The following is a 27520-nucleotide window of genomic DNA, read 5'->3' as shown; positions in this document are numbered from 1 at the left end:
ACAAATTTGCCCTCCCGTGACCGACACTCACCGACTTGTATGTAAACATTGTATTGTATTTAGGAAAACACCCGAACCATGTGTCGGTGCGAAAATCCACGGGCAATGTACGCGCATGCGTTTCACTCCGTATTATGGCAAACCAGACATTTCCCTCTTGCCATAAAAAGTGATTTTTCCTCAGATTGTGGTGCGTAAAAGACGTCAACCTTGCTTAGCTCTCGAAGGAATATTCTTATTATCAATTGTGAAGCTGTGAAACATTCGTTCGATTCGGTGTGGTTGTGAAAAAGTGTTTATCCATCTGCTCCGTGCTGGTCTAGCAAATTTGCGATCAATTGATTGCTTTGGTGTCGTCACGGCAAACTAATTTGTATCAATTGAATCGCGGCGACATCTCACACATTCGGTGTGTCGTCGTCGTCATCGTCCCCCCCGTATCCCATACTTCCCGAAGCTGGTGTGGTATTGGTGTTGCTCACTAAGGGTGACAATTCGTTCGCCAGAAAGGAGAATACCTACTGAATATCTAGTGAGCATCACACATAACCGAAGTGACCGCCCAAGCTGGTGCAGTGGATTTCGTCAGCGCGGTTTCGTGAGCGGATAAGTGTTGTGTAATTAGTGTATTTTGCATTTTCACGTGATCGTTCTTGTAGCGTATCGAATGTGTCTGTGGTAGAAGGAAAATATACCCGATCGGAAGAAAAAATGAATCATTTGCAAATATCCACCGACCCAACACTGTTGGGCGCAGATCTGCCGGAGTCACTGACGACGTCGCCATCGGTGTCGACCTTTCTTCCGGAAGAGGACGCATCTACCTGTTTGCTCCTGCCGGGTACGCCCAGCCCTCCGTTGGATTTTACCCACCCCTTGACGCCAAGCATGGGAAATGCGGACAATTGTGAAAATGTTGCCGGAGACGATCTCGCTGCAGAGACAAGCTCGTCTGGCAGCTCGGGAATTGAAATGGTGGGTGGTTGCACCAGTGGTGCGGGCAATCTGTTCAACAATCACAACAACGAGTATCAGCATCTGCGGAAGAAGAGCGACGGAAAGATGCAGGAAAACGGAATGGCCAACGGTGCGCTGAATATTTCCCTCACCAAAGACATGCCCAGCTTCGTGCACTGGGACTGGCCACTGATTCGCAAGTGTACGTTCTTCGTGTTCCTGGCCGGGATTGTCGCCATGGTTGCCATTGTGGTGACCATGATTGCGAGGCTGCCCAAGTCGTGCAATCCTTCGTAAGTTTGTTTGTTTTGTTTCAGTTTGTGATTGATTGTGCTATTTGTGCGATGAGCATTGAGCCTTGAGACAAATAAAAACAGAAGCGCTGTGCCGTGGAGAAATGTGTGCCGATAGGATTTAATGGGGAGCACGTGATACCTAGTTAGTATAATGAAGGGTGTGTTATTTGAAGGACTTAAGATTATTTCTCAGACATTCCCTTTTGAATGTACTGAAATGTATTGTAATGCACCAAATACCGGACATTTCGTCAATCCGGACATTTGGTTGTTCACATAACGTCTACGTTGCAATATATGTGATGATTCTGAACGTTACTGAAACACCGTGATAACATTTACGTCTTATTTTGAGCATAGTAGGCAGTGATTAATTTTCAGTTTCTGGATTTGTGGCATAAGCGTTTGTGTTTTGAGTCGGTTGCAATTATTTTTGTGAATGAGAGCGACCAATTCTCGTTCCACAAATACATACGGATTCTAAAAAAAAAAAGCGCGTGACTTTCCACAGCGCTTTCGATTGACGTAGGTTGTTCGTGTAAAAGTTCGAATTGCATGTTTCAAATATAGGTTAGGTAAAAAGTATCCAAGTATGTAACAATTCATAATAGCCGTTTAAGGCGCGTAAGTGTTGACGCATTTTCCGCTTAATTTTAGTAAACATTAAGATAAATTTTTCTTAGCATTTTGCACATTGATTAAACCGTAATGCGTTTTATTCAATGAACTTGATAATATTCTATATTGGGTATATTGTGTTGTTCTACATGAGAAATTTAAACTAAAATTATTTTTAATTTCATGCATTTATGGTTCTTTGTGATTTGATCAAAGTAATCACCAAACGTTAATTCGTTGTCGATCTGTGTGGATAATGCTTCTGTTGTCTTGTCTTGATTTCTAGATAAAGATAGTAGTCCAATCAAGCTGAACATTGCATTAGGTCCTAAGTAACATTGACAGATTCTCTTCATCGACTTTCTTTTTGCATCCCCACGGCCATGTAAAGACCTTCCCAGGTATTTTCAGCACACCGATCGATGAAAGAAGCTTTTATCTAGCATCAAATACGACAAACACATCAAGAAACGCTTCTGTTATCAAGTTTTTAACGAAAGAGAAAGTCGACGAAGAGAATCGTTCAATGTTACTGAGGACCTAATGGAATGTTCAGTTTGCAATAGGGATTTTCAAGCTGTTTAAAACCTGGATCCATTTCAGTAATTGTGATTTTAATGTTTTTAATTTTTGCAAATGTTCGTCACCATTGGAAATATCGTAAATTTTAAGACATATATTACTTAAAACCCAATATAAGCGATTTTTTCTCTCTCGATTTCCAATAGCATAGGTTAAATTAATATCAAAGTTATACATGTACTAAGAGGTTCTATATATTGTATAAAGAGAGTGACGTTAGCGAGGTAACAACCAATGATGATCCTTACTATTGCCATGTCATCTATATTGGAATTGGTTGACTATTTTGTTCCACAATAGGACTACCAAAATTTTTATCAATTTCACTAAAAGAATATGATTTCTCAATGCACCGCCGATGTAGAGTGCACTAGGCGAGTTCGAGAGGAAACGTCAACCAAACTTTTTGTTTACATCAGGATAAGAATTTTTCACAATGCAAATTATAGCATTTTTCATTTAACAAAAAAAAAAAAAAAGAGAACAAAACGTTTACTTTTCCCATAGTAATTTCCATTAAACTAGACTCAGACAACTAGAATGCATGTATATTAAAGGTGATTTTTATGAAATGTAAGTGAGTACTTTGTAAGCGATCCTATTTGACATCACATAAAGTCGACTCTTCACAACTCAATGTCCACTAACTCAATATCGAGTTATAGAACCATAGTAAAAACTAATTTAATGACTACTGTGAAAGCGATTTTGTATGGGACTGTTATTGTATTTCTCGATAATTCTATAACTCGATGGTCTCTTAAATATCGAGTTGTGAAGAGTTCATTGTACGACTTAATCTATAATAAAAAATCATCTAATTGATGAGCGTTCTAGTGGAATAATTGTATACATTATACGTTGATTTTTCCTTTTAATTCTCCTACTTCCACTACTAAGTAGTAGAATTAAAAGGATAAATCTTTGTAAAAGGTTTAAAAAAAAATCAGTTTGACAAGTGATACAAAGTGATATGAGGGACGACATTTTGAAACTTAACCATCACATCAAAAAAAAAAATTTCATATCACATTAAAGTGGATGCACTTCAATCGTGTCGAAAATATGGTGTAATATTACTTGCCAAAAAGGATAACATTATCATGAATACAGTGCATGAACTGACATTACGCTGCTTTTACTGCATTTGTTTATTTTTAAGGCCATAAAAATTACATGAGATTTTCAACATGATTGAAGTGCATCCTCTAGGATGTAATATTAAAATTTATTTTTTGCTGTGATTATGGGATGAAATTTATTCTTGTGCACGATGTGGACTTAATTTGCGGCATTTTTATACGATTTCCGGTTGTCGCTTTAACACATTTAAGATCATTCGTGACTTGTTCGAGGATGATATTTGGATTCGTGACCTTTAGCGTGAGAGGAATGTACGCTAACCCGTTCCTAATGTGAATTATTATAATAGCATCTTGAATTTTTGGGACTTTTGACCAATTTTCCTTGATTTACTCATCAGAATCTTCGAAATTATCACCACAATACACCGCATGAAAAATTCAAGTAAATTTTTGTGATATTTGGCGTACATATAGTTAGCGTTAGATTTTACGTAAATTTACATGGTATTTCGTGTAAATTTAAGTGCAATATCGCATAAATCAGCAATGTTGTATACTAGCTTTTAACACTCCAAACACGTTGCCTCCGGTTAAATGTGTTATGGTAAACTTACAACGTTTGAAAAATCATAGCACAACCATATATTGATGAATTTGAAATCTCTTGGAGCCATTTTTTTTTTTTTTTTCCTTTGGTTTGTTTTTTCCGTCGATCTTGTTTTCCGTGCTGAGCACCAATGCTACCAACGTGCCAGGAAGGCAGCTCCCACACCTGGACCCCACCTATCGACCCATCAACTCATGAACCGGGGACCAACGGCTTTACTTCCCATCCATCCCATGTTATGCCTGAGAACATCCCGGCGGTGCCGACTGGGATTGAACCCAGGCCTGCTGGGGTGAGAGGTAATCACGCTTACCACTACACCACCGGCGCCGTTCCTTGGAGCCATTTGAAACTAAATACTTTAAAAATTTATTCTGTATCAATAGATAATTTGCTGCGCAATATATATATATATTGCTAATTTTCCACTACACATTTTACCTTAGGTATCATTTTCGGAGTGTTGAACAATCTCGTTGTTTATGCCAATAATAACTCAAAATTAAATGAGGGGAGATTTTAGGCGATGGTTAAAATTCAGAATTTGTTCCTGTGTATGTTAAAAATTTCCTTTAATGTGCTCAAAATTCCGTTTGAAATATCTATGGGATGGATGGAGTCTGAGGAATTTTTAAGTAGCAGGAGCCAAAATCAAATTAGAGAGGGTCTAGTATAAGAGAGAAGCGGATTGGCTGATTTTGAGCCAAACGATACGCAAAGCCCGAGCCAATCGAGCACCACCTATCTTGATTTCTTTGGCAGTGTTTCTTGAAATCGCCTAGGCATAGGTTGCCAAGGTAGTTTGTTTTGAGTCTGCTCCTCTCTTATACTAGACCCTCGCTAAATCAGATGTATTCTTGCTATTCCACCAGTAAAAACATCATTAGCTGTGTATCACGGCTCAGTTTCTACCAAAATGTTTCCGTCTTTTTTCTGTCTTAGAATTATCCCCAAAATCCGCTGGAAACCTCCTCAATAGTTCATTGCAATTTTTCTTTAAATTCTGTCGAAATTTTCCCCTAAATTCTCCTGGAATTCCTTTCAAAATCTTTTCAGAAGTTCTGAGTTAGTTCTTTCTTTTAATTCTAACCATAACTATTATAACTACTATATGCTATCGAAAAATTTATGTTTTCCAGTCAGATTAAGAATTATTATCGCGATTCTCTAGAAATTAATCTAATGAGTTCTTTGGAGCCCTTGTCAACATTCCCTTGGGATTGGGTAAAAACATCCCCTCTTATTTCATTGACATTTTGCTCAGAATTTCCATTGGAATACTCCTGCGCTTCTGCTTATAATCTCAATAGATTTCTCCTCATAATTATCATGTATTTTTCTTCATAATACCCTTGAAATTATCCAATGAATTTGCCTGGAGCTCTCATTGCAAAGTACATGGAATTATTTTCTACCAGCCATTCCATAGCAAAACGATATAGTGGTCGTCCTCAGAATTTCGTAGAAATTGGTAATTTTGCTTTTTATCGCAAAATATTAGACCCATTTTTTTTGTCAGTAGGGTGACCATTTCCATGTTAGGATGATCCAAAAAATCAATATATGTCAAAGATGACCTTTTTCATAAATTCATAACTTTTGAACCACTGGGCTGATTTCAGAGATCAAAATATCAAATGAAAGGTAATTAAAAATAATTATTTTTTTTTTATTCATTCCTTCATATAACGTCGGTCTCTGTTCCGCAATCAAGTGTCAATCACCGACGGACATCGATTGCCATCCATTGACGGCAATTGAATGTGCAGGAAGGCAGCTTCCACACCTGCGTAGGATATCGCACCCATTCAACACACATAGACCGGGGCCAACGGCATGCCTCAGAAAAATCCCTCTACCTTGGCTGGGATTGAACCCAGACCCATTGGGGTGTTAGAAAGCAGTCACGCTTACCACTACACCACTGGCGCCGGCAAAAAATACTTATTTAAAATCCAAAAAATTTAATGACTTAAAAATATTGCGATTTTTATTATGCTACAGTCACTATAAAATCAATGGAGATGCATGGCAGTTCAGTTAAATAGGAGTATTGAGCAAAAACCCAACACTTGATAGCATCAAACAAATACAACTAAAAAACGGAAAAAAATATAAAAACATATTGCGCCCTCTGCTCAAACCATGAAAGCCATGATACAAATACAATTCATGTTTTTCAATACAACATCCCTATTTTGTAATGCTATTAAATTTTTCCTAAAAATTAATGTTTAATAAACTTTCATTTAATATTTTGATCTTTGAAATCGCCTCAGTGATTCAAAACTATTTGAAAAAAAAAAATGATTTTGTGAACCACCCATGGAAATTGTTACCCTTATGACAGCGTAAAAAATACTAAAAAATGTAATATTTTGCGATAAGGAACAAAACAACAAATTTTTACGAAATTCGGAGAACCAGTATGTCGTTTTGCTATTTTGTTGGCGGCTAGATTACTTTGAAATTCGTTAAGAATGCTTTCCTGAAATCCTTAGAACTTTTCTACAGCAAGTCTTTCCAAAGTAACAATTTTGGTTTTATGACGGCTCTGTAGACCATGATTTGTAGACTGCTTTAAAATCTCGATATAACCAGCAATGTTAGTTGGGTTAGTATTACGCCCATGGATTGAATTTCAATGGAATTAATTTCGTAGTAAAGTTGCTAAGCTCTTTGGATTCACCCCTTTGGGTTTTCGCCCTTGGTGGAGGCTGTTTTCCCATGACTCTGACCCTGCTGGTATTCATAAGGGAGCTTCTAGGGGATTCTGGAATGCTTTCTAATCGAATGCCGAAGTGAGCTCCATGGAAATTCTGAAAAGAACTCCATGCGCTTTGCGAGGAGAACTTCAGATAAATTAAATTAATAATTCCGCGGTAGTTATGAGTAGAAGTGCATGGGTTACGAAAGGAGTATTCCAGGAGTGTTCAAAAAGAAATTCTGAGAAATCAGGAAAGAAAATCAGAGTAGAACTTCTCAGGAAATCTGAAATAAATCCCAAGATAATTTTGAAAAGAGTTCCACGGAAACCTGAATCTGAAGATAGTTTCAAAGGAGTTCTAAGGAGAATATATTTTTTCGACAACATTTCAAGGTCAATTATTATGGGAATGCGGATAAAAATTGCTAGGGATATGTATGTATGTAGTAGTAGCTATTAATTCCAAGGTAGATCTGATTTAAAATTTCAGAGGAGAATTCGTGGAAAATTCTATGAAGAAATCCAGTAGAACTATGGGAACAATTCCAATAGAATTTTGAGAATATTTCTAAATAAATTGTGTGGATGATTTCTGAGCTTCCAATATAATTCTGACATGAACTGCAAAAGCATTCTGACAAGAATTCCTAATATGTTTTGATAACAATTCAGAAAGAATCTGAATTTAAGTATACACTCCTAGAACAAAGTAATCTTACTCGAAACGCAATCCACAATTGATGTAAATGTTAAAATGTGTGCAAGACATTCATATAAAATTAAGTGTCCCAATACCGAAAAATCTTCTTATGTTTTTATTGTAGTCACTTGGGTCATTCATGAGCTGTCCGGAGATAAAATTTTAACTCGTGACTTTGATGTGAGAGGTATGGATGTTCACCACTTGTGGGTTCGTTCCCACAAGGGATCAAATCCGATTCCATTTTCATGAATACAAAATAATGAAATGAAAAAAACATGCCATACAATGAAATCATGCCAATGATTCATGATTTCATTATGGAAATTCATGATTTCGTAATGCAACGGAATCATGAGCACTACCAGCGTTACATGTACCTGGCAAACCGTGTTTATAAAACGCACTCCATGGGGAGCTTTTATACGCCTTTTGCCTGCAGTTGTATACAAGTACTAATAGTCTGGCGGTCAAAGTATGGGTTTAATGATCCCGAGGTTTTTGGTTCGACCCAGTTTGATGCTTTATTTTATTCACATGAATTTAGTTCATGATTTCAACTCGTACGATTAATTATTTCGGGAATCTTGTCTGCATTACGCAAAAAAGCTCATGATTTAATGAATATTATTCATGGAGTCGCTATATTCATGAAATCATGAGTCATTTGTCACATTTCGGAGATTAGATTTGTTCGCGTGCAGGATCTGAAACAAATGTAACGCGATGAACAGCACGTTTCATTGAATTTAATCTCTGAGACGCTTGCATATGTTGGTCTTTGAGCACCGTAATTTACATGCATTTTCCGTAGTGTGTAATTTCAAAGGAATAACGGCGAACTTTCACGATAATTTCAATGAATCGGTAGTAGAATTCCTGAGCAATTGGGTTGAAATTTTCATGCGGGTTTTGGAAGAATTCACAGGAGAACTTCAAAATAGTTTTGACCAGCATTCGAATGCAATTTTACAAACAAATTCATGGAGGAAATTCTGAGGAATATTCCAAGACACAATCTTCAACCAGATGTTGCACAGACTGAACACGGAACACTACAGAGTGAGGAAAAATTATACGGCTTCAATGTTTCTTAAAAATAATATATTTTGGGAAAAGTGGACACACTATCGTGCTTCGTAAAATTTACATGGATGACTTAAAATGTCTTAATTTGGCAGCCACATACACACACCTTCAATCGTTTAGATAGGTTGATTGACGATAGACGTTCGTTCCTCTAAAGTTATAGCATCACAGGCCTTGGTAAGGCTGGTTTTCAAATGATCCAAGGATGTTTGTGACAAATTTTGGAGCTCATCATACCGTTTTATTGTACAGTTCGTATTGGCATTTTCAATATCCTAGCGATACATACCGGACGATTTTCTTGCTTGCAAAACTAGATTACTGCACTACGTGATGGATTCTTTCCGGCACTACTTGCACGTTTGTTTTGCAATAGCATCTGTCAAATATGAGTTGTACATTGAGATAAAAGAAGCGGATAATTTTTCCCCACCCTGTAGACAACGGACTACAAACAATACTCAGTAGACCAGTAGGTTAATTTCCTGTAAACGAATAGTTCCACTGGCTGGAGAGGATATCGAACCCTCACTTCGTCGTGCACTTTCTGGTTCTATTTCAAAATGTTCAAAATTTCTCCACCAAAGGGTCAATTCTAGACTAGCTGCTCAAGTCTCAATTTCTAAATTAATACATGTTACAGCCATCATGAAATCCAGATATCCCCGGGAACAGGGAACGGGTGTAACGAGATAATGTTCTTCAGAAACCTCTGCACCAAGTTGGATAACACAAATGTCAAGTGGAAGGCACCGTGGTTCCGTTGGACGCTATTGAATATTTTTTGAACTGGTCTACTGGATATATACGGAGTTATCGCCGAAACTTGAGACGGGGCATGAGACTAAAACCGACCAAAATCGAGTCAAATCCATGCTACACATCAAATTACATAAACATTCGATGAAGAAGAAAGAGCGAAGGATTAGTAATCGCCATTTAATTCCACTGCCTTATTTGGTTATCCTTGACAAGGATAAGCAAATGAAGTAGTGTCATTAAATGGACATTACTAATCCTTCTTTTTCTATACAGGTATTCCACTAAGACGCCATTTCCTTCAGGACTCGATGATAAGTTAAATGGTAGTCATATCGAGTAGTTTCTAGTGAGCCACCGAAAAGTACTATTCGGTCAGGTATTCGGTGTTTCACCAAAGTGGTATGGGGTCACCAGCTCAGTCGCTGAAGGCACAGCTGTAAAGCAAGACCATACCCGCGGCGGCTGGGTTCAATTCTCGGTCTGGTGTAGGATGTTTTTTTGATTTAAAAATTTCTCGACTTCCCTGGGCATAAAGTATGATTGTACTGTATGACCTAACAAGTCGTATAAATGTGTTTGAGCGATATTTTGCGACTGCGAAGCTTACTATTCGGCTGAATATTCGGTGCATCATTAATATTGAGTGCTCCAAGACATGTTCCCGGGGTTCTTGGGGAAGTGGCCAGTTTCGTACTTGGGCTAAAACTCATCATGCGATACCTCAAATCACATGAGATTTGGAAACCAAGATCAACGGTTGCCAAAACGATTGCCCAATATTGACACATTGACTACACCTACATATGTTACGGATGCCTCCGAGAAAGTGACCAGTTTAAGGCTTGAGCTAAAACCCGTCGTTTGACAACTCAAATAAGAATTAGAAAACAAGTCATTTCGGGTGCTCAGGACTATATTGCTATATAGCCAACGTCACATCACATGACCATTCCAAATCAAGATAATTGTTGGCTCCATTGATTACCCAGGAACACATTAGATTTGGCCGGACATGATCCGTGTGTCCCACGGGAAGTGACAAAATTATGATGTCAGCAAAACCCAACATTCTAACTCAGATGAAAATTCACGAACAAGATCATTGGTGGTCATATTGAGTGCCAAAAAACACATGGGCCACATACTCACATATGTTTAGGGTACACCGTGGAATTAAAGAACAATATATCATATTAGCTACAGGTAATATTGAGTGTAAGGGACCACATTTTTCCATATGTTCAGGAGACTCCAGGGAAGCGATCGAAATCCATCATGCTACACGTTAAATCACATTTTTAACTATTGAAAAACCAGACTTTTTTTTAATTTGGTTTCAGGGCATTTCAACATGGTACATGTCAGGTCGACAGAAAATAATTAAATGCCAATGTAAAATAGGTCCATTAGCGTAGAGCCAAATTTGAAGCGTTGAGTTTGAATGGTCTCCACATCTGTAATTTCAAACACAAATAGATCTGTTTCTAATGCACCACAAACATTTCCTTCTCCCCTTTCAGAGTGCCCTGGTACAAGGGCTCCGTTTTCTACGAAGTATTCCCGGCCAGTTTCCAGGACACCAACGACGACGGTTTGGGGGACATCCGGGGCCTGATCAGCCGAGCGGAATATTTCAAAACCCTTGGCATTGGGGCCGTTCGTTTGAACTCGATTTTCCCCTCGGCGCACTATCCGGACCACTTCCAGGACGTTACATCGCTGACGGCAGTTGACGAGGTGCTAGGAAAGGTGGAAGATTTGCAAAAGTTCGCTGCCGTGCTGCACGAGAGGAACATTTCGCTGATCTTGGATTTACCGATCTATCCGTTTGTGAACCACCTGAATCCTCCCACGTTGGATGTGGACCATTTGCCCAATAGGACGGATGATGTTCCGACTAGTGAGTTTCTGAGGCTAGCTCGATCGGTTAAAGCGGAACGGGAAAATGTCATAACCAGTGTGCTGATGTTCTGGCTGGCTAAGGGTGGAGTTGATGGATTTTACATCAAGGGATTGGAGCACTTCCACGACGATCCTCTGCTGTTGGAAAATATCAAAGAGTGGAAGTATACCCTTGGCGGGGATAGAGTGCTGATGGTTAGCCAGGATTTTATTGATAAAGTTCCGGAAGCGATCGTCCGAGACGTGTTGAACCAGGTAGATTTGGTTGACGTTATGCTGGAGGTTTCGAATGGAACGGAAGCGATTGCCAATACGGTTCGTGATGCAATTAATGGACAACTTCTCAAAGGAGCTGAGCACCCATGGGTTCATTGGAGCGTCGGTGGGGTCAATGAACGGCGTTTGGCTTCCGGAATGAATTCAAATGTTTCACTAGCAGCGACTTTGATGCAACTGATGCTTCCAGGAACGTCGAGCATTTTCTATGGTGATGAAATTGCGTTGGAGGAGGTGCATGATCCAAACGGAGAGCACGAAGAAACGCAACATTTGCATAATTTGCCTGCGATGAGCTGGAGTGGAGGCCAGAATCAGTTTACGGGACGGGGAACGTTGCCGTGGCTACCGAAAAGTGCCTCCGCGTCGTTCCACCATCTTGATATCGTGCGTGATTTGATAGCCCTAAGAAAGCGCTCACCTTCGATCTATCTGAATGCTGTGGTCAAGGACGAACAAATCCTGCCGAATGCGGAAGTGAAGTCGAGTAAAAATGACATTCTCGTTATCCAAAGATGGTACCCGAGAAGGAATTCTTTTGCATCGATTACAAATTTTAACTCGAAGAACGTTTCATTGGATTTGACCGTCATGTTCTACAGTGGAGACGTGCTTGCCAGTTTGTCGACGAAAAACGAACGGGTCTATTTCAAAGAGTTCACCGTGAACGCTCAGGAGACAGTAGTTGTGAGATTACACAAATAAAAAAAAATAAAAATAATAAACAGAACAGCAATATCATTGAAGATTTTTTGTTTTCGATTCATTTTGGATTTTATTTTCTGGATTTTTTCTTATAAAGAAGAAAATTCAAATAGTTTCTAACCTACTAGTAGCTTAACGTCCTAGCCTGATCTGTACACATGTCAACCTTAGCTGTGTTGTATAGAGTAGAGAGAATGTTAATAAAAAACTATTAAAAATGTCTATAGGAAAACATAACGATTACTTTACTACTCCCTAGAAACAGTTCGTACTCGTTTTCATTTGTCAGTGGTTCCCTAGTAAAAATACACGCCATCTTCTCTCGCACGGAACGACGCTAAAATAAAATATTGTTTTAAATAAAATTCAACGTAACCTAAATAAACCAATGCACTTGTGCACCACTTACACCAAAGGTTTCCTACAGTAGGTAATTTGAGCAAAAATGTACTATGATCATAAACTTGCCCCTGTCTAGCTCACTATTACTTTTATTTTTTTTCTTCAACCGGGTATTTGCCATCCAAAAAGTTCTCCTCACGTACACTCACTTTCTCGCTCACGCTCTCTCTCTCTCTTCCTAATTTTTCTCATTCACGATTCAGTATCCTCAAACGCTTTCAGTAACAAATAAATATGGCGACTCACTTTGAGTGTAAATTACTTCTTCGAGATTTTTGTTCCATTTCCAGAAATACAAGGGCTTATTCCCGATAGGCAGATGAATCCTAATCTATACAGCATATTTACCAACGTTTCAAATACAGAAAGTTTTCAGTTATTGCTTTGCATTCACTCGTTACAAAATTGCTTTAATCTAAGTCATTAGTCTTGTCCTCCTTGTGTGTGTGCATTCAATTTACTCTATCTATTCTATAGATTTGCGTTACGATTAACGAATTTGTAAAACGTTTTTCTACTTAGCGGGTAAATTTGGCACGAATTTCATGGATTTTTTTTTCGAATCATTATTTGCTTCGGAAAGGATTCTGTGCCAAAAATGAAGGTGAATTTTCTTCAACGATTCTGTACCCAAAATAGAATTCCGTTTTTTTAGGTGTGCCCTCTTCCTGTCCGCTGAAACCTATTTACACACTTACGCTTAAAACAGAGAACTAGGTTTTGCCTAAACAAAGAGCGTTGTTTTAATAAAAAAAAAATATCCTGAGTAATTTCCACTAAAGAAAGATACTTCGCGCGTTTACATTCTAATATGCGTGTGTTTTGATGTTTGTTCTTCGTGAGCTGACACAGTCGGATTGCAGCTCGTGCTGTATGGGTTTTGAAAATCGCAAGAAAGCTTGGAACGATGTGGGCGTGCGGTTTTGTGCATTTTTCGACAGAGTGAGCGAGAGAGAGTAGGAAAAACTTAATATTTGGGGGGAATGCTCGATTTGGAAACGGACAGAGTACGTTCGGTGGGGCCATTATTGTGAGTAACGTCGTTCCAAGAACTTCCTTTCGACTTTCCCGGCTTGCCTGGCGTATTCTAAAGGAGAAAATAGTACAACAAACTATAGGTCCATTTTATAAAAATGCAAGTAACACAAATTTCTCTCTCCCGATTAAGACGACAAAAATCTACTATCTTAGCTTTAGCATGACACAATAGGTTTCCAAATGTAAAAGTCTATCGTTTTCATCGTTAAATTATAGAATTTATCTGACACGTATCGACGGCGTCGACGACGACCAAGCTCTCTGTGTGATATCCGAAAGTTCTGATATCTCAGGCACTGGGTTGTGAGGAGCTGTAGCTCTTCTGCTTGGCCGGGGTCGGATCCATCACGTAGTTGTTGCCTTCGGTCGCCGTTTGTCCCGGAAGCGGTGGCAACTTGTCGTTCGGATGCCTATGGCTTACGACCGACGATTTGCGGGGTTTGACAAGCTGGGTGGTGCTCAGACCAGACACCGGATACTTGGTCTTGTGGTTCAGGAGATTCTGTTGGCTGGGACTGGTGGTGATATTGGTGGTGGTGGTAGTGGTGGAGGTGGTTATGCTATTAGGGGAACCGATCAATCCAGACTTGGGATGTTTGGGCATAACGAATGCACGGGTTTGCTTCAGTAGGGATCGGTCATGCATTAAGGCGGAGATGAGTGGAAGGTCTAGGTTTTTGCTTTTTTCCCGTAGAGTCCGAATGTCGATAGACGTGCTGAAATCGATGTCTGGGTATTGCTTCCTGATTTGGGCCTGTAGTTTGGCACTCGGGCCACACGGTTTCGTGGGAGTTGGTTTAGCTGGGACTGTAAAAAAGAAAAGCCTTGCTATAATATCAAGTTGATGGTGGAAGTTGACGCTGATCTCACCTTCGGGAGGTTTTTGCATGATGGTAGCAGCTTTGACCGTTGATAGCATATGCTTCTCTGGAGTGGGAAGGGGTATCGGTGGTTTGCGGGTGGTTTTTCTTGTTTCGTATGGCGGTGGGGGTGGAGGTGGCAACCGACGTATCTTCGGAGTACTTTCGACCGAGTTCAGGATGTTGTCGTCAGAGCGAGATCGGACGAACATAGACGATGAGCTGCTGGATATGGGCCTCGGGCGAAGCGGAGGTGGTGGAGGTGGTTCGTACGATGAACAGAGGCTCGCTATCGAAGGACTGTACAGAGGAGAGTATGTTCCAGGAAGTTGAACGTACGTATCCGATAGATTCTGGGTGGAAGCATATCGAGAGTTTGATGACAGAGCCATGGAAAGGTACGGTGTACTCCGGTAGATGGCGTGATTCTTGCAAGCTTCCCAGCTTCGATTGTGAGCTCGAACTGTGTGATAGGCAAGATATGGTGGTGGAGGTGGACTCTGTGCCATTGCTGCCAGTATCGAGCCTTGCTTAGCGTCTAGATACTCCTGTTGACTGATCGCGGGATCCTGGATCGGGTAGATGACGTAGTCTACGTCACTGTAGAGCTGCTGTTGGTAGAGCTCGATCTGGGACCGTGCCAGCTGACCGGTATATACCGTAGCTAGCGAATGAGCAGGAGGAGGTGGTGGAGGTTGTCGTGGCATTGTCGGAGGTGGAGGTGGATGATACTGACGAGGTTTGATTACCGGTAGCAATACACAGGTTCGATGCGGTGGCTTCGGCATTTCCAGATATGGTGGTGGAGGCGAGGTTATGCTTTTATGGTACGGAACAACCGGTATGCCGATTCCGCTGGGCGTTGATGGCCCTGTTGTCACTGTAGTGGGTAGTGGAGATTGCGCTAGATTACTGATGTTGTTGACCGTCGGTGCCGCATAGCTAGGCTTTGCAGTTTCACCAACTACACTGGTATGTGCTTTAAGGATATTGATCTGAGGCCTGGTGGTAATGAAACGCGCTGGTACTTCCTCTGGTATTGCAGATGTCTGTATGTTAGATGTGCTGCATACCGGAATGACTGGAGGTGGAACTGGTCGTTCCCTTACCATAGTTGTTGGTTTCTGTGGATACGGAGGTGGATCACGAAGTGGAATTACTGGTGCTTCGTCCGGACGTATGTCCGGTCCACGCAGCCCGGTAGTTTCGTGATGCGCATTGTAAGGTGGAGGAGGTGGTGGAGGAGAATCATTGGAGCTAACCAGACTCATGAGCGACTGTCGCTGCGCTGGCATATTACTGTCGATTCTCTTCGGAGGAGCTGGAGGTAGAACGTCGTCATCGTATTCGTCTTCCGTAGGAGCGGTATCTTCGCTACCCTGCAGATAACTCTCTCCATCCAGAGGCAATGGTAGCGTTACGTAGTCACTGTCTGAATCGAGCGTATGGCTGACAGTTTTCCTCGATGGATACGTTCCTCGTCCAACGATCAAGTCGGTCAGCTCCTCCGCACTTAAGAGCGTATGCGTATTGTCTGTTGGATCACTTCCATCGCCTCTGAATGATCCTGCGGCAGATACAGTGGAATCTGATCGTAATCTGAACTCGTTCATATCGCTGTCTAAACGGGGCCTGAAATCACCATCCACTGAATCAGCTGGTTCTAACGGTTCGGCAATCTCACTATGACAAGGTTGGAAGCTGCCATAGTGTGAACTCTCATGAGATTCTGATTCAGCAATTTCCGAAGACTGACCCGTCATCTCACTGCTGTTCATCGTGTACACTCCACTAGTTTCGGTCGGTGGTGCGTGAGCAAGGGTATAGACTCCGGAGTTGGTTTCCTCTTCCTCTTCATTGATGTCATGGTCTAGGCACGTACTGGTTGCCACACTTAAAGTGCTGTTCTGGGCCGTATGGCTGTATCCCAGTTCTAGGCTACTGCAAGTTGACGTTTGACGCCGTTCTATTGACCCGTTGGTGCTGGTTTGAGGTAAGCTTATGCAATCGGTAGCTACAACTACGGTGCTGCACGTGGACGAACATTGCGAACCTATGTTGTGCTGTGACGAGGGAGATGATTCGCAATCTTTAACCGACCGCTCCTTTCCTTCTGCTCCATCGCTGCTGGCCGATCGGCTTGTGGTGTTCGATCGCACCGACAAAGCCGCCAGTGTGCCTTCTAGGTCTTTCAGGGATACCTGTCCAACGGAGGAAGTTTGCCGGCTTACGCTAGGACAATCTAGCAGATGGGCCAATGCAAGACTTTCCGTCGACGGAGCTGCGAGTGTTGCTGTAGGTGGCGTATTGATGATGATCTCTAGTTCATCCTCGGAATGAACTCGATCACTCACGATGCCGGAGGTAGTATTCGAGCTGGTGCTGGATATGACCGATATTCGCTGGTCGCTTTTGCTTTTGTACGGTAGATTTAGTGCCCGGGAGTACAGGTATGGATAGCCGTGAATGCAGCTGCTTTCCTCTTCCTCCCGCTTCATGGCTTCCGTTAGTCGCGGGGCAATTTTCATAGAAAATTGGTGCGTCTCCCGGCACAGCGCTAATATCATTTTGTTCTTGTCGTCGTTCACCGAGTACAGGATGATTTTGGTGTCTCCCGATCGGATTTCGAACTTTTTCCGATCGAAGCTCAGCTTTCCGATGTTCGGCCAGTTGAACGTCGTTGGCGTTGAGTTGTCCATGGCAATGCGAATGCCCTTTGCGTAAATGCTGAGCGATACCGTGCCCATGCCGCATTCGTTCTTGGTTTGCTTCATTCGAAACACGTGTGCATTGATGGCTTCGTTGAGGTTGCAAGCCTCCCGGATGTAGTGCGTTTCGGCGTCGGCCCGAGACATTCCTCGGTTTTCCCGATGGCAAGAGGTAAGCGCCGAAATGCCCCACGCCGACCGGAGCGACGGGTTGATGTACTCTTCCGGCCTGAAGTATTCATTGTTGCCGCTGGGGGTGGTGGTGGTGGTGGTGTTGTTGATGGTATTGGTGTTGCTACTAATACTAGTACTACTGTTGTTGTTGTTGATGCTATTACTGCTGCTACTACTACTGCTACTGCTACTGCTACTGCTACTACTACTACTACTATTGTTGCTGTTGTTGTTATTGTTGTTGTTGTGGCTGGTGCTGCCGTTACCGGAATTGGTTGTGCTAGTGGTGCTTCCGCCAGTGCTGCCAGCATTGCTGCTGGAGCTGCCACTTGTACTGCTGGTACCATCGGTGACGATTCCGTTCTCGTCCGGACAATCGCCGAGATCGGCTTGAAGCGATAGGCCACCTAGGAGCAACAGCGATTGCTCGGAGTATTCCTTCGGCAGATCCCGGTTGATGGCATTGTACTTGAGCTGCAGGTAGTAGTTATGGCGGGACACTTCATCTCTCAGCATGAGTGGGCTCTCGATGTAGAACTGCACACGGAAGTGTAGTTCCAGGAGAGGTTTCCCGTTTGCGTCTAAGCCCTGGAAGGTCAAAGAAGAAAAGGAAGAAGAAGGCAATTAGGTCCGGGTTAATGATCCTCGATGTATGGAGTAAGGGGGGATACTTACGTGCGTGTGTGACGAACGCCAACTTTTTGGTCCGTATTTGGACAGTTTGCTCTCGGGGTCGGCAAACAAGTACTCGCCATCTGGGGAGAGAATCGAACAATCGGAAAGGTATAATTAGCACTTGTTCGTAAATATTTCAAGGATCGCATGGTTGAGAGGCTATTGCTGTTGCTGCTGCTGCCACTGCAGTGGTGTTAATTGCCACTTCAGGGAGGAATTTGAACAATTCAGCGATTGTTGTGGGAATTCGTGGCGCAATCAGTTTGTGGATGGCCAAGTCCTAATTATGTATACAATAATATCCCAGCTTGATTTCGAAAGTTTTACGCTGTCATAAATTGAAGTCTGACGATCACACGAAGAGAAGGATCGCATCGGAGGAAACGTGAATATTCAATCGCTACGGAATGCGACTTAATTGCATTGGTCGATAGCAAAAAAGGTTGTTCAGCGCAGTTAAATTAAGTACGATGTCGTAGCACTCTCGTTCGTTGTGGGGTGTGGTAAGTACATGTAAATATTTATAAATGGCGCCAGTCTCGCATCATTTACGGAGACATTGCGATGTGCAAGCGTTTCGCTGCCCTCCCCCTTTTCCCCACCGAACTGCTGCTGCTCTGATGCACTGCGTAGAGTGGCCTTGAATTGCGAAACTGCTACCGTATGTGTGTGTGTGTGTGTGTGTGAGTGTGTGGGGCCCACGTCGAGTGATGATGAGAGAGCTGCGTCTTTTGAGTTGACATATTTCAGTCACCGCAGTCGGTTGGTTCGTTGGCTGGTCGGTGACGTTGCTGGAGCGAGGGGTCTACCAGGGGACGGCAGTTTTCTGCCAGATCCATTAGCCGGTGGTTCGGAGGCAGTACATCTCGATGACTCTCAGCTGATGGCTATTGGATGGTGGTGAGCAACTCTCGATTACTTGGTGACTATGGCATTCCACAGGCATCTCCAGGTGGACTGTGGACTGGGTTATTAACAAACTGTTCCCCGGAGTTCATTTGGATGTCAGAAACATTTCAATTTCAGTTGTTCTATTTGAGAAGTAAGATTTAAAAAATGACTCTTGGTTTGCTCAGACATTTATTTTGCGATATTGTTACACATTCTCTAGATAAATAGAAGTGTTCTATTAATGTTTCAATTGGAGTAAACCATTTGGAATTTTAAAAATTACTTCCCCATTACTTAAGCAATAGATTTCTCAGTCTCATCCTTCTAATCATGGTCTTCAGAAAATGTTTACAAGAGTTTACAGAAAGTTTCTCAGAGAGATCTGGAGGCACAATGACAAGTTTTAATCCCATGTAAACTGGTATAATCGATTCTGCTTTTATATAATGCTGTTCAGTTAAGTTAACGTTTCTCAATTTATGGGTTGCGGCTAGTCCTTAAGGGAAAGTTTACCGCTCCGAAAATTAATTTTTTGTCCTTGACAGGCATGGAAAATCATTTGCATTCATTTCGTGCATTCATTTACATTCATTTACCTCTAACTTTTTTCATCAACAGCATTCCGCAAAATGATGTGAAAAGTTTTTGTAGGTTTTGCTACAACTTTTGTTAACAAGTCAAATCCGTATCTCTGATGCATGACGAACCAGAGCGAACAGAAGCCACTACTGTTTTTCAGTGAATGTATTTTACATTCACTGAAAAACAGTAACAAGCTCTGCCCGCTCTAGTTCGTGATGCATAAGAGATACAGATTTGAGTTATGACCAGCGTGTAGCTAATAACAAAACCTACAAAAGCTCTATACATCATTTTGCGGCATGCTGTTGATGAAAAAAGTTAGAGGCAAATGAATGTAAATGAATGTATGAAATGAATGTAAATGATTTTCCATGCCTGGTCCTTGATTTGTTTTCCGTCGATCTTGTTTTCCGTGTTGAGCACCAATGCTACCGACGCCAGGGAGGCTCTACCGCTGTCCAATAAACCTCCTACATCAGAACGGGATCCGCTTCCAGTGGTTTCATTGTATAGCAGTATCGCCAACGGGGAGCAGAGCGCTTCCATTGCAGCACAACCAATGGGCACAAAACGTGGTCACACTCATCACGAACCAGTTGCTTTCCAAAGTCGACGACGCATCGACCGAAAGAACTGCTGATGAAGAACACACATGGAGAGTGGCCTGCTTTTGTCGACAGACGAGTGAACACTGAACGTTTCTATAGTTGTCAGAACATATTTTAGTATTTGATACATTCAAAACTGCTTGGCTTTATCTGTTCCCTGAACAGCCGTTGAAATTTATGTACTCGTTTGGTGCTCCCTGGACATCGAAGTTCGCTGAACCTATCCAAAGTCTGAAGTCCGCTGATCTTCTCTGAAGCACTTTTAAGAGCTTCAAAATTCGCTGAACCCTTTTCGTAGTTCATCGATCCTCTCAGAAGCTCTCCAAGCTTGATATATTTTCATTAGCTCCCTGATCCTCTCAGGAGTTTCCTGAGAAGTTCTCTGAGAAGTTCAGAGAACTTTATAGAAATTTAATTTTCTCCAGAGAATTTTTGCTAATTTTAGAAAATCATTCTGGAGGAGGAGATCAATGGATTTCATAGATATTCGGTAAAATTTAAAGAAATACTAGGGAATATCAATATGACTCAGTTAGTGCCTCAGACATGTGTGGAAAACTTAATAGATCTTTTGTAACTTCAAGAAGATGCTTCGGAGACGCTTCAGTGAACCTCTTGGAAGCTATGGGTAAGTTCAGAGAAGGTCAAAGGAACTACAAAACAGTTTAGGTTTCTTCAGGAAAGTTAAGATAATTTTTAAAAAAATATTAGGGGAATATTGATAATGCTTTGGAATCCTTTACTAATATTGAGGAACCTCAGCGAAAGTTGTAGAAATTTCCGAAAATTTAAGGATACTCAGAATAGAACATTAAAAAAAACATCAGAAAAGCTTTGAAAACAAGGTCGGGAAACCTCGATTTTGAAGAAGTTCAAGAAAGGCTCCAAATCAAAACTTAGATTGTAGATTGGACATCTTAATGGGTCCGAAACCTAAAAGCCAGGTAAACTAGAGTAAACGGCGTCTAATGTGAAATATATACCGGGTTCACGGGTCTCGTTCATACTGGACCAGTTTTCAAAATATTAATAGCAGTAAGTATTAATCAGAACGGTGCATTGCTCAATACATAATTTTTAACTGCAAAATCATAGAAAGGGGGCACGCTTCGCCTTGCCCTTTTCATAGCCGCCAGTGTCCCGCACATAGAGAGCTGGCGAGTGTGCAACACGTCTCTCGAAACCGATCGGAATGCATACTAATTAAACGATTGCATTGGGAAGGTTAGTGCACTAGAGGGGTGTTCGTGGGAGGGGGTAAGACGCGCCTGCGAAACTTGTTCTGACAGTCATTATCTGCGACGACGACGATGACGACGTTAGATGTGAAACGCACCACTGATATTCGTATCAAATGTCGTCGAAGTGCGTATTTTCATGAACATTCCGTGATTGCGCCCCAAGAGTAAACTTAAATTATTAATAGTCAACTACTCCGGGTGGAAATTGTAGATCCACATTTTCCAAGTTTCGGTTTCCGACCTTCTGCTTGCTGCAGTCCGGGGCTTGACCAGGGAGATGCGAGAACACGCGAAGCGGAATGAAAAAATCAATGTCCAAAAGTAAAATTGATGATGACAAATACAAATCGATTATGTAAATTGGGTTTTGTTTGGCTTCCCCACCGCCACCGCCGCCATCAGCTGCCATCCTGTCATCCAGCAGGTCCAGAAAACCATTTTTGGAGACTGCTGCGACAGTTTTCTTCCTCCGTTTGAGACTACTTTAACCAGCCTTTCCAGCGAGAGACTTGAACGACGTTCGTCCAAGCAGTTTTCGGTCGTCGCGAAAACTGGTCGAGACGAAATTGGATGATAGCGATTAAAATTTTAACGAGTTTGTTTTTCGTCTTCTGACCCTTGGTGGGATGCTTGGTTTTTTTTTTTTCCTCTGTCGATCGCTTGGGTCGGGGTAAGGGTCATTGCAATGGGCGAGAGTTCATACTGTTCGATGTTGTCAAGCAGAGGAGGGAACGGCATGCATCCACGTGGAGCCCCAGCAGAAAAAGAAAAGAATAGTTAGGCCTTGGATATCGAGAAGAGAAAAATGTGAAAAGCTTCTTTTGAGGTGACGAAGCGAACGGGTATGTGTCTTTGAGTGTTTGTATGTGTGCCCGAGAGACCCCGCGGGGAGGGAGAGTTCAAGGCTTATGGGCGAGTCCGGTTTTGCTGCTCCGGTACACCCCCCGTCTCGGTGCGTGGCCCACTGTCCGGAGCGAAAGTCAGCTTCAATGATGGGGAGAGAGACACTTGGCCAAGCAGGGCAGGATTGTAGGTATGTGTAGATGCGAGTTGATCGATCATGATGACGACGGTGGTGGTGGTGGTGGTGGGACACATTGCGCGACTCTCGCGCGCGTATATATCGAATAAAACTTGTTTCTTTGGGTCCCCCTCACGACCGAACGCGTTCCACTGCTTGCGGGAATAAGAGATGGGTGGATGAGAAAACGAAAAGAAAAAAATTTGAATATTCCAAATTTTTGTTCTTGTTTTATTTTCTTTTCTGCGCGCGAGTTGTTCGCATTTGCACTCTCGCGTTGATCGGGATATATCTAGTCCTGACCGTTGATCTGGACCGGTGTATTGGACGGATTAGAAGATGCGGGACGGATAAGTGGGTGACTGACAGATGTTGTTTCCTTATTATGTTTGTTACTAGGATATAATAGTTTCGATCTTTGAGTTATTGAAAAATGAATTTTAAATTATGATTATTAGATTAACGGATTAACAAAAGGATTTTTTTAGAATATGATTATGCGAGCTAAGAGTGAAGGGTTTATTCAAGACACTATGGTCCAGAACGATGACTAGCAGGTAACACTGGTGAAGTGGTTCAGGCTCCGTCGAAATTCAGCATGTCTCATCGAAGCACGCACTTTCAAAGTCAGCTTTGTTCTAACAAATCTACCAAGTCCAACAGTCTATTCAAAAAATCTCACCACACCTACTTTTCAACACCTTCTGAATTTTGAACGTAATAACCAGTTAAAACTGACAGTTTCAAACACTCAAACTTTGAAGCCGGTTGCCGTCAACGACCTGAGTTCGGACCACCAACCGGTGCTGACCGAGCTGGGCTACAACGTGGCCCCTGCACCGTGCCAGCGGAAGGACTACCATCGAGTCAACTGGGTCCAGTTTCGACGCGTGGTCGACCGCCACATCGACGACAACCCACCGCTCGACACAGTGGAGGACATCGACCGGGCCCTGGAGGGTCTCCATCAAGCCATATCCATGGCTGACGAAGAGTGCGTTCGACGAGTTCCTGTGAGGGGTAAGTTTCAAGCAATTGATTCCCACACCAAACTCTTGATTCGGCTCAGAAATGTTCGTAGATGCCAGTTTCAGCGGACTGGGGATCTGCAGTGTAAATGCGAAATGGTCGATCTGAATCGGCAGATCGCTTCCAGAATGATCTCAATCCGGAACGAGAGTTTCGGGCGGCTCGTTCAGAACCTGGACGACCGTTCCAGACCATTCTGGAAGGTTGCCAAGGTGCTGAAGTCTCACCCCAAGCCCATTCCACCACTTAGAGTCAATGACGAACGGCTTATCACCAACGAAGAGAAGGCCAATGCAATTGGGGAGCACATTGCCCAGTCGCATTTGCTTGGCTCTACAATCCCAAGTCCACTCGAGAACCAGGTTGTGCAGTGCGTCCAGACGTTAGATACCTCCCCTTGTGCCGTACCTCCAGAAGAACGGATTATAGAGGAACAAATTTGCTCAGCGCTGAAATATAGTAAAAACATGAAGGCTCCCGGGTTTGACGGAATATTCAACCTAGCGTTGAAAAATCTCAGCCCGAGGGTCCACTCGCTGCTGGCTGCCATCCTCAACAGATGCTTGGAGCTGCACTACTTTCCAAGCATCTGGAAGGTGGCAAAAATCATCCCGATCCGCAAACCTGGGAAAGACCCTTCACTACCGTCAAGCTACAGACCGATTAGCCTGCTCTCAGCGCTGAGCAAGCTGTTCGAAAAATTGATCCTCAGCCGACTAAACAAGTTTGTGGAGGAACATGACATTCTTCTTCCGGAACAGTTCGGGTTCCGCAAGGGGCATTCCACCAATCATCAGCTAGTGCGGGTGATGAATAACATCCGAAGTAACAAAGCTGTATCCAAGTCCACAGCCATGGCCTTGTTAGACGTCGAAAAGGCGTTTGACAATGTCTGGCACGACGGACTTATATACAAGCTTTGTAACTCCAACTTTCCACCATACCTTGTGAAAATCACCCGTAACTATCTCCAGCAAAGGTCGTTCAGGGTGTCGTTGAATAGTTCCCTTTCGGGACAATTTCCGATCCCAGCAGGTGTTCCGCAAGGGAGTCTGCTGGGACCACTGCTTTACAGCATCTACACGTCGGACATCCCTCCTCTAGGAGACGGTTGCGTGTTCTTTCTGTTCGCAGATGACACCGCGATAGCCGTCAAGGGTAGGATGCCTAGGAAGCTCCAACGATGCCTTGACACCTTTACTGATTATGCCACCACGTGGAAAATCAAAATCAACGCCTCGAAAACCCAAGCGATCATGTTCCTTCACAGACAATCACCAAAACTTAAACCGTCTCCCTCCTGTACCGTAATAATGGATGGTACAAGGGTCGAGTGGTCCACTGATGTTACTTATCTCGGGATGTTGTTCGATGAGAAGCTCCTGTTCCGCTCGCACATAGAGAAAACCCTAGTTAAGTGCTCCGCCTTGGTTAGGTGTTTGTATCCGCTCATTTGCCGCAGATCCCGCCTCTCAAGGCAAAACAAACTGGCTGTTTACAAACAAATCATAGCCCCCGCGATCTTCTATGCCGCCCCGGTGTGGGAATCGTGCGCTCAGACCCACAGGAACAAAATCCAGGTTGCACAGAATAGAGTGTTGAGGATGATCCTAGATCGTCCATTCGACACAAGAATAGCAGACCTCCATCAAGAGGCAGAAATTCCCAAAGTAGATTCCAAAATTGATGATATGACAACCAAATTTATTCAAAAATGCAATCTTTCTGAACATGCTTTAATAAGCAATTTGTACATAGTAGGTTAAGTGTATATAGTAGAGTAGGTTAGTTTTAAGCTGTCAATAGTAGTATTAAGTAGTTTCTCTTCAAATTCTAAAAACAAAACAAACCAATCCCACCAAGGTGGTCGACCGTGTACTAAGTCTAGGACTAATTCTGTAAAACAAATTTTGAATTTTGCCCATACCTAAAGATGAAGAAAGCAATTAAATCACTTAGTAAAAAAATTTATATGGTAATCGTCCAAGTTAAACTGAAATAAAGATCAAAGCGGTGGTGGTGGCACTCAAACTTTGAGTAAATGTCAAGATCCAGAACTTAGACAACATTTCAGATCCTGGATTCAGAAAAAAATCTCAGCTGTGGAGAATTTTCATGGATTTAAATGATTTAGACGAAGAACATTATCCTAGATAATGAACATGGACATTTTTTTCACAACCCCAAACATTGAACAATTACAAGATCCAAGAGAATTTTCAAGATCTAAGATTTGGAAGATTGTAAGATGCGGGAACTGGGAAACATTTTCGAGGACTTGGACTCACAGAAACCTTCAAAACCCTAGACATGGGATTCCATCGACCGTTACGTCTTGTATTGTACCTCGCCATCACGGTTCGTTGATGTGTGGCAGTTTTCCCTTTTCAGCTTACATAACTTCATGCGACCGTTGCGATCACCGTATGCTGAAATCATTATTCTTTTAATGCGAGAATTGGGACTGGGACTTAAGGAGAATTGCTTGTTTCAACGACTTTCTCAGTCTTAAACACTGTAACGACTGCGATGTAATCTGCCCGACGTTTCGGCCATGGGTTGTGATCTTTTTTAAGGACAATATTTTCCATTGAAAATAGCCACAACCCATCGTCGAGACGTCGGGTAGATTACATCGCAGTCGCAGACTAACAAAGCCGTTAAACCAAGCAATTATTTTGAAGACATTTGATTTTTTGTTTTCATAGACATTTGAAGAAATTTATTATTTTGTGCAGACTTTTGAAGACATGCGAAGTAATTTAAAAATTAAAGTATATTTTAGTGTACAAAATTGATTTTTGTTTTTTCAAGTCAATGTTTTTACTTCACAAAATGGTAATTTTGAAAAAAGTGTATAAAAGTTTCAAATATACGGGGGAAAATATCAAATGAAGTGAAACAACTAAAAAAGAAAAAGAAATCCGAATTTGAAAAAAATCTCATGGTCTTTGTATTCTGAAAAAAAAAACTACAAGGGACAGCCCAATGGGGTTGCATGAACAGTTGACGTAGGACTACGCTCACATATGTTAACTATTTTGAACGAACGTTATTTAAAATTCCCGATATTATTATGACAACAATGAATTTCTTCCAAAGTGTAATAATTGGTCAGTATCCGTTTAATACTAATAAGATTCTTTTTCAGTTCATGTGTAATTATTCTTGTGTTAGAAAATATTCCAAACTAACTCTTTCTTTGAAAATTGTGGTGGCTTGTGGCTATATATGCATTTCGATCAACATCAGAAGTCTCTTCTTTTTTACATATTCTGCACAAAGTATGCTGTGCAGAATACGTAAAAAGGGAGGGACTTTGGATGTATTTTTTGTGCAGAATATGTAAAAAGGGAGGGACTTTGAATGTTAATCTAAATGCATATATAGAGGTACCAGACAAGTTTTGCACTGTACTGTCCTATGTGAACAATTAACGGAGTGAACAATTGCGTAGTTTCAAACAACAGCATTGACATATGATGGAAAATGAATGCAGAAGCTTGACAATATGGTTAATTATCAAAATCAACTCTTAGGTGGTAAAATTAATATTGGCACCCCGAAAAAAAAGGTTTTGTGTGAATTTTGTTCAGGCGGGTTTTGCTTCTATGAGTTAATGAAAATTAACTCTTTAAGAGGAACTATTTGTGTCGCCCTGGTTTGATACGCATCGTCTTATTTCGAGTGGCAATTAAATTACCCGGCTGTTTACCGATGAACAACACGCACTATATCATGACGCCACTTATCACAGGTTCGTATTCTTCTGGACGCGGCAGGTTTGATGCACATTACCGGGTTGTTCGATTTCGTGGTTGGAGAATTCTGAGACCACCACGGATACGGTGAGCTAGTTTGAGCTTGGGTGAGCTTCGACATGACGATAACGTGCTTGATGACGGTGGCCCACAATGTTTTCTCACGATGAGCAACTGTACCCAAACAGTGACAGTGTGGCTTCATCACTGCTACTCTGTATAGAGCGTAAGCTGCTTGTGGAGC

General features: G+C 42.0%; 2 protein-coding genes across 4 annotated transcripts in view; one reads left to right on the top strand and one right to left on the bottom strand.

Moving 5' to 3' along the window:
• Window positions 1-568: 568 nt before the first annotated feature.
• Window positions 569-12292, top strand: LOC135699863 (amino acid transporter heavy chain SLC3A1-like). Its single transcript, XM_065220220.1, has 2 exons — window positions 569-1250; window positions 10924-12292. Exons 1-2 carry the CDS (start codon window positions 712-714, stop codon window positions 12284-12286), a joined length of 1902 nt encoding a protein of 633 aa, XP_065076292.1. The 5' UTR covers window positions 569-711; the 3' UTR covers window positions 12287-12292.
• A 37-nt stretch (window positions 12293-12329) lies between these two features.
• Window positions 12330-27520, bottom strand: part of LOC135699861 (protein expanded-like) — a 200182-nt gene continuing 184991 nt past the window's right edge. For all 3 annotated transcript variants that reach the window (XM_065220216.1, XM_065220215.1, XM_065220217.1), the window contains exons 4-6: window positions 18144-18223; window positions 14597-18056; window positions 12330-14533 (exon numbers count right to left, since the gene is read on the bottom strand). In XM_065220216.1, the coding sequence (XP_065076288.1) occupies window positions 14016-14533; window positions 14597-18056; window positions 18144-18223 (4058 nt within the window). In that variant the 3' untranslated portion in view covers window positions 12330-14015. The remainder of the gene's footprint in view (window positions 14534-14596; window positions 18057-18143; window positions 18224-27520) is intronic.

The sequence above is a fragment of the Ochlerotatus camptorhynchus genome, unplaced genomic scaffold (assembly GCF_037179485.1).
Source record: "Ochlerotatus camptorhynchus isolate MF236.1 unplaced genomic scaffold, CSIRO-AGI_Acam_v1.1 ptg000120l, whole genome shotgun sequence".
NCBI classification, from domain to species: Eukaryota; Metazoa; Arthropoda; class Insecta; order Diptera; family Culicidae; genus Ochlerotatus; species Ochlerotatus camptorhynchus.
This window is presented reverse-complemented; position numbering and strand designations above follow the sequence as displayed.